The following is a 7,414-nucleotide window of genomic DNA, read 5'->3' as shown; positions in this document are numbered from 1 at the left end:
AGCAGGCACTGGTGTGGCCACAGACTGGCCTGGACACAGGAGCGCGCTGCTAGGCCCTTTACAACGGGTGCGCTCCTCATCGCCCACAAGCATGGTAATACACTAGACCAGTGAACTTCAAAAAGCTTATCCCACCCACAATGTTCTCTGCTCATTCATTTCAGTGCCATGGCTACATCTCGCTAATGAGACAGACTATTTTTTCTTCCTATCTGTCAGACATTCACATGCAGGGTAATTATTTGGCTGACACTACTGAGACATGCATCAAGTGCAAGGTAAGTGCATGCCAAAATGCAAGGTAAGTTGATTTACATTGCAATGAATATATCTCCCTGTGAGGTACAGAACACTGTTTTCAACTAAACAATTCAGTGTACAAATCAACAAGAATTAATCTGAGTACTATGTAAACCTAAGTATCTGAACCTTAACTTCTGTGTGTAATGCACAGTATTTAAAACCATTCGCTTCCTTTTCACTGAGAGACATTCCTTGTCCATGCTTTAGAATTCAGAATTAAAAAGTAATAATCTAACTGCTGCTTAATAATGGTCGTTGATTTTCAAGTCACTCCCCTACGCAGTCAATAATGCTCAGCCGTTCTTATTATAAGGTTTGCAACAGAGTGCACAGAAATATTAGGAAAAAAAACTACGTAAGCTGAATGTTTCCAATGTCATCAACTCATTTAACAGCAGTAAATATTTACCAATAGCTTTTCAACAAGGTCTTTTGCCTTGGGAAAAAATTTTTCTGGAAAGTCATATTCCAACTTTATTATCTTCTGGAATATAAGATACTCATTTCTGCAAAAGAGAAAAATATTAGTTCTTATTATTAGGTCTCCATGGTTCTTTTACCTTAACAGTGCATACCCTGAACAAATATTAAACAGAGATCTACAAGTTAGGTCACATTCCCATAAATCTTTCTAGGGTAAAAGGGTACAGTCTTACAAGTATCTGTGATCCTGTAAGCACCAGATACTTGAACAACGAGAAAAGTTCAAATGGCTCAATACAGAGGTGTCTCATACCCTGCTCTCCATGTAGGCACAATTACCTTTATGGTGAAAGTTATGTGTGAAGTCCTAAGCTCAATTAAGGAATCTCTCTCAGGAACTCTAGTTACAGCTGTCTAAGCACCTTCACGACATCAGAAAGGACAAGTAAAAGCAGGCATGACATTAACTGTTTGTACTTCAGAACTGGTAGTAAGGTAAAAGCCAAAACCAAGTCAATTTATTTAGGATCCACATGTAAAGAATTATCTTAAATTTCTTACCCAGCTCTAAATGGAGGCAATCCAGCTACAAGCTGATATATTATACATCCCAGAGCCCAGAGGTCAGAGCTTCAAAAGAAAGAGCAAAAAAACCACATAGCATGTTTTCCTATAAGTCTTTAAACTGTAATACAAAAACCAAATTCTTCTGGTAGTTAGAACATGGCACAAACACACCGGACAAACACACCTAGAATAATTTCCACACTATTTTCACTTCATTCCTTGACAGAAGAGTAGGCAAGCAACACAACTCTAAGAGAAAAAAAAGCATACAGTAACCATGCCACAGCTGACTACAAGCACAGGTACAAAACAGCTCAATTCTCAGTCAAAATAATTAATGAGTATGTAATGAGACCTAAAATTTGAGTTATTATCCACTACTACAACGCAAAGATACATCCAACTTAATGTAATATATGCTCTTTCAGAATTAAAATCCTTTCCTTTAAATATTGTATTAAAAAAAAGTCACAATATGGCTTTTTCACCAAAGCTTTTCTTAAGACACAAACAAAAAGGCAGGATATATTGTACATGAGTGAGGGAAAGTCTTAAGTTTCAGTGCGTTTGCCTGAAAGAGTATTTTTAATTTATTTTACCTCAAGGTAAACTATAGATAGATTTGATTGAAGCTTAGAAATCCTCATGGAAGACTAAAATACTATGAAGGACTTCAAAACTACTCAAACTCAGAGTTTTCTGTAAAGATGAAGCATGATGTAACTTCTAAAAGGAGACGAAAGCCTGATGAAGTCTTTCCATCAGCCAGACCAGTCTAAACCTCTTTACTAAATGGCAAAGTCTAATGGTATTTCTACCATTTCAAGAAACAGCAGCATAAGTTTTCACAGTACTCATATAAGAAATCTCTTTTCCCCATGATGTGACTGTGATTACTTTGATTATTCTTCCATCACGGTAATAAAATAGGTATACAACAGTCTGTAGGTTGTCATCAAGAACCAATTTAATTTTCTTAAAGGTATCACTCATACTGGGCAGAGATACGAGCTTTAAACCACTGCAAACCTCCAGTAGAACTCAGCAAAGACAACTGCAAGTTGATCTAAATACAAGCCAAAGAAAGCTGTAACCTTTCCCCTAACAGGCAGAATGCGACATTCTGTTGCTTTTACGCTAGTAATTACCATATTAGAATGAGCTTATATAAATCAGAATTACATAATTATATTATTTGGATAATAATAAATTTCTGATTTATTTATGGATAAGAGAAATCCAATTTCGTATTACACACCTTCTCCTGACATCTAACCCTGCCTGTAGAACTCCTTAACTTAGAACAGACAAAACCAGCATTCAGACAAGAAGTAATACTTGTTAAGAAAAAGTATTTCAAACTCTCTTACAAAACCTTTATATTCAAGCATCTAGTATCTTTGAAATACTAAGCTTGTTTGCTTTATTCCCTCCTGCCCATTGGATGGGCTCCTGACAGAGTCAGTCAAGCTCTGAAATGCAGTCGAGTCCTCACCTTTTACAGGCAGATTTCTCCGTCAGCAGCTCTGGAGAAACGTACTGCGCTGTCCCCACAAACGAGTTTGCCCGCGCTGGCAAGAAAATGGAAAGAAATAAGCAAATACAACCAACCAGTCAAGAGCAATCCACTGCGAGTTATGTCACGCTATAAAGAACCCATGGGAATTTCATTTCTCTTCCCATCCACAAAACCTGCTTGGAAGAGACAAATCGATCTCAGTGAGATCAACTGGGTTGGCCAAAAAGTAATTGCATGTTTTTTCTGGGCAAATTAAAGGTCAGTTTTTCATGGGAAACAAAAACTTTGTTAAGCAATATATTTGTACATTTTGTTCAATTACCTTTTGCCATCTTTCAGGCAACTTCATGATTCCGTGTCCAAAAAAAGTTCTTATCTTTTTTGGCAAAAAACAGTTCCAAGAACAATTTGACATCCTCACCAGCAGTGAAGGTTTTACCATTCAAGGAATTTTGTAAAGAAAAAAAACAAATGTCAGTCTGGTGGTGCCAGGGCTGGCGAATCTGGTGGATGTGGTAACACAGCCCAACCAAGCTGCAACAGATTTTGACAAGCGACCAAACTTGCACAGTCTGGCATTATCATGGAGAAACACAACACCTTTGCGATCCACCACTTCTGGACACTTCTGGTTTGATGGCATCTAACTTCTCCAGTTGACGACAGCTCACATCCGAATTAACAGCTTGGTTCCTCGGCAGCAATGCAAAATACACACCACCTCTGAAATCCCACCAGACTGACAGCATCACCTTCCTACGGTGAGTATCTGCTTTTGAAGTGCTTTGAGCTGTTCATCACGCTTGCTCCACGATCTTTTTTGTTCGTCATTGTTGCAGATGATCCATTTTTCATCACCTGTTATCATACATTTCAAAAATGGGTCGTTCTCTTCACAGTTCAAGAGAATCGCAGATGTCAACTGCTCAGCGAGATTAATTTCTTTGAGCTCACGTGGTACCCAAACACTGAGCTTCCTAACGTATCCAAGCTGTTCTAAATGGTTTTCAATGCTCGATTTCTATATGTTATCAGCAATCTCTCGTGTCGTTAAACACCAACTGGATTTGATCAATGCCTTTATTTTGTTGTTATCAACTTCAACTGACCTTCCTGAGCATGGTGCAAGTTTAACATCAACATCTTCGGACCGAAATTTAGCAAACCCATTCTGACACTGCTGTAGTTTTAAGGCATCTCCACCATACACTTCACAAATTTTGAGCTTGCACAGTGTATTTTCCTTTTCAGAAGTAATACAGCAGAATGGATTTGGATGCCCCCTCCCTGGCAGTGCCCAAGGCCAGGTTGGACGGGGCTTTGAGCAGCCTGGGCTGGTGGAGGTGTCCCTGCCCATGGCAGGGGTGGGAACAGATGATCTTTAAGGTCCCTCCCAAACCATTCTATCATTCTGTGATAAAATACGATGAAAATGTTTCTTTTGATTTTCCATTTTGAAATTGACACCAAATAATTAATGAAATCATGCACTTCATTTTTCTAAAATAAGCTTGAACTATCAGCTGTCAAGTTATACACTGAATTTGTGGTTTAAAATGAAGTTAGTTACATTTCAAGACACGTATACCCATATGTTAAAAAAAAAGGCAATCACTTTTTGGTCAACCCAAATTCAATTCAATCCCGCTATAACTGGTGATCTAGCTGGCTATACCACTACACAAAATATTACCTCTTCTGACATAGTTGAAGCAGTGATGGTCAAAACCGCTTCAAGATCTCGCAGCGATTTTGTTAGATAACAGGTAATGGTATTTGAAGGTTTCAATTTGGTAAAGACAAGACATACATTTTCAAAGGACCACTTGCTGCAGTTACCTGTGTCACGTGATGAAGTAAGCAATGGCATACCTTGTCTGCTATCTGCAGATAATACTTTCGCTGTTCCAAAGTCTGTTATTTGAATGTGCATATCTTCATTTAGCAAGATGTTCTCTGGCTTAAGGTCCCTGGAAAAGGCAGATTTTATATTCAAACAGCACACAAAATAAAGTTGCAAAACTGCCTAACGACTTAGGTACATAATGCTGTCATAAAGGATGCAGACATTCTCTAAACATTGGTGCATCAACTTCTCCTCTAACTGGTAGCTGTCAACATGCAAACTGCTAACATATTTGCAAAAGCCCATTAGTTAACATTTATTTCTATAAAGACCTGAAGTAATGAATAATCTCAAACCCAAGCCATTGTGCATCTCACTCATTCAACAAAACCGCACATTGGTCTCAACTTTGTATTACCTGTGAATTATTCCTTTCCCATGCAAATACTCCAGGGCTGATACAATTTCAGCAGTATAAAACCTGGTACAGGTCTCATCAAATGAGCCAATTTTGCGTATGTACTTTAGCAGCTCTCCGTTTTTGGCATAGCTAAGCCCAAAATCTGAATGCAAGTATAGTCAAGGTCTATCACGAAACCATTCTAAAACAAAAATCTCCACACTTCATTCCAAAGACGAGAATAACACTAAAAATACATTAGCAATGGGGAAGAACTAGGTTGGTTAATTTGAAACTTTACAGGGTAGGAACCCAAAACAATTTCTTAAATATTTTAAGAGGCTACAACAGAGGTCTCAATTTCTTAGCGTAGCAAAGACTACACAAAGGGTTAAACTTGTCATTTTTCCAGACAGTCACCCAAATTTGACCTGTATACACAATTGCCCTCAAAGAGAAATATTTACAGTCATAACGAGCATTAAACCCAAGTTTAAAGTCACCACCTCATCTTGACAGTTCCAAAGTCAGCCCCATGCTCAATGAGCAAATGTTTACATCACAAAAGAGAGCCCCTGTAAGTTCTGATGGCGCTTGGTGTAGGTGTGTATGTGCACACACAACACAGGGCCTGCGAGCACTGCTGGCAGCCTCCAAAAACACCCACCCTTACTGACCCCACAGAGAGGCCAATTCATCCTCCTACCCTCAGCACAGCAGGAAGCTCAGGAGGAAATTCACGTGATTAACATTTTCTTTACAAGTTAGAAAAACAAAAAAGCTGACTACAAGGAGCTTTCAAGATGAAACTGCACTTATTAAATTATTCTAGCAATTATTGCTAGAGAGAGAACTTGGGAAGCAGTGGCCCAAACAGAAGAGTTGCAGTTTTCTGTCATTCAGTTTATTCTGTAAGCGCTTTTATGCAAGAAAAATTTTAATAGATCTAATTGTTTAAATAAGAACTAGCAGTACATATAGTTGGCTGCCCCTATTTTAAACACAGCATCTACCTCATGAACAACGTAAGTTCTTGTTTTATTCATGTCCCCTGTCCTGCAGGTCACCCACTCTTCTCTTTGAGGGGACACACTCATTTTTTTTGCTTAATTTCTATTAAAAGCATGACTGCAAAACCTGCATTGCAAACATTAAGATATTTAAAACACCTCTAGTTATTTTCATCCTTCCTGCTAGACAATGTTTCAAAGGAACCACAACTGGGGACTGTTACTTTTAAGAAAGTGTTACAGCAAGTTTTAAAACGCAAAGGATACATAGCTTTTCATCATCCTGAAAGGTGAAGTAGAGTTTCACAAAAAAAGGGTGATCCAGGCGGGACATTACATCTCTTTCTCGTGTCACATATGGCACCTTGTTTTCTTTTATGATATGACGTTTTTCTAGAATTTTAACTTAATTAAAAAAAGACAGAGTGAAAATGCAGGAGGTACAACCAAATGAAGTTCGTCTAAGTACTTTGATTGCTGCGGCTTCTTTTCTTAGATAAGATTATCGCAAAACCACTAATTCTGTCTTTTGGATAGGTGTTTTGTAACAGGACTACATTGATACCGTATTCGCGCACGTCCATGTTGAAGGTATCAATACTTACTGGCATATTCTCTGGAACTTGCCAACTCTCGAGCCAAGACAACCTGTTGCCAGAGGAGAGAAAACACATTGTAACCATTCACTGAAGACATCGCTAACATTGATTTTGGTCTTCCAGTGGGTATTTAGAATACTGATTGCATAAAATACCTTCTAAAATAAGCTACCACAACTGCAATCAGCAAAGTATTTCAGCAAGTGTTGATACTGTGCTGGCTTCAGCAAGACCTCTGCAGAAATTCAGTTCAGCATAACGACGCTTGTTGACTCGTTTTGCTAAAAGACTTAGAGTGTTCTAGTATACTGAAGAGGCAGCTACTCTGCTGGATTCTTTAGGGAAATCTGCAAGTTGCAAACTATGTATTTAAGTGCAAATTACTCTTGATGCGTACTAAAGGACTGCTTCCTAAACACCATGGTAGATTGTACAGAAAGAACTAGTAAAACCCAACATTTAGAGACCAGAAGCTATATACAACAAATGACAAGAAAAGGATAGAGAAATATTACTTATTGCCTTACAATCAGGCAACTACAAAAATCATCAACTGAAAGTATTAATTGCTTCATGGGCTTTTTAAGATAACACTTACGTAATTAACTCTTCCACAGTACCATGGATGTAAGAAGTTGGAAACAATCCATTTAAAGCTACTGAATACAAAGATATGAACTGTGGCTCACGAGGTCCTTGAGGGCTGTCACACTAGAGGCCAAGAAAGAATACTAGAGAGGCATCACT

The 7,414-nt window shown here is 38.3% G+C and overlaps 1 protein-coding gene across 1 annotated transcript in view; it reads right to left on the bottom strand.

Moving 5' to 3' along the window:
* The window catches only part of PDPK1 (3-phosphoinositide dependent protein kinase 1), a 12,290-nt gene that overhangs the window by 3,756 nt on the left and 1,120 nt on the right, over nt 1-7,414 (bottom strand). Inside the window, exons 2-8 of the mRNA XM_010190036.1 lie at nt 6,674-6,716; nt 6,336-6,473; nt 5,077-5,221; nt 4,685-4,782; nt 2,789-2,864; nt 1,288-1,356; nt 713-809 (exon numbers count right to left, since the gene is read on the bottom strand). Of these exons, the coding sequence (XP_010188338.1) occupies nt 713-809; nt 1,288-1,356; nt 2,789-2,864; nt 4,685-4,782; nt 5,077-5,221; nt 6,336-6,473; nt 6,674-6,716 (666 nt within the window). The remainder of the gene's footprint in view (nt 1-712; nt 810-1,287; nt 1,357-2,788; nt 2,865-4,684; nt 4,783-5,076; nt 5,222-6,335; nt 6,474-6,673; nt 6,717-7,414) is intronic.

The sequence above is a fragment of the Mesitornis unicolor genome, unplaced genomic scaffold (assembly GCF_000695765.1).
Source record: "Mesitornis unicolor isolate BGI_N332 unplaced genomic scaffold, ASM69576v1 scaffold16328, whole genome shotgun sequence".
NCBI lineage: Eukaryota > Metazoa > Chordata > Aves > Mesitornithiformes > Mesitornithidae > Mesitornis > Mesitornis unicolor.
This window is presented reverse-complemented; position numbering and strand designations above follow the sequence as displayed.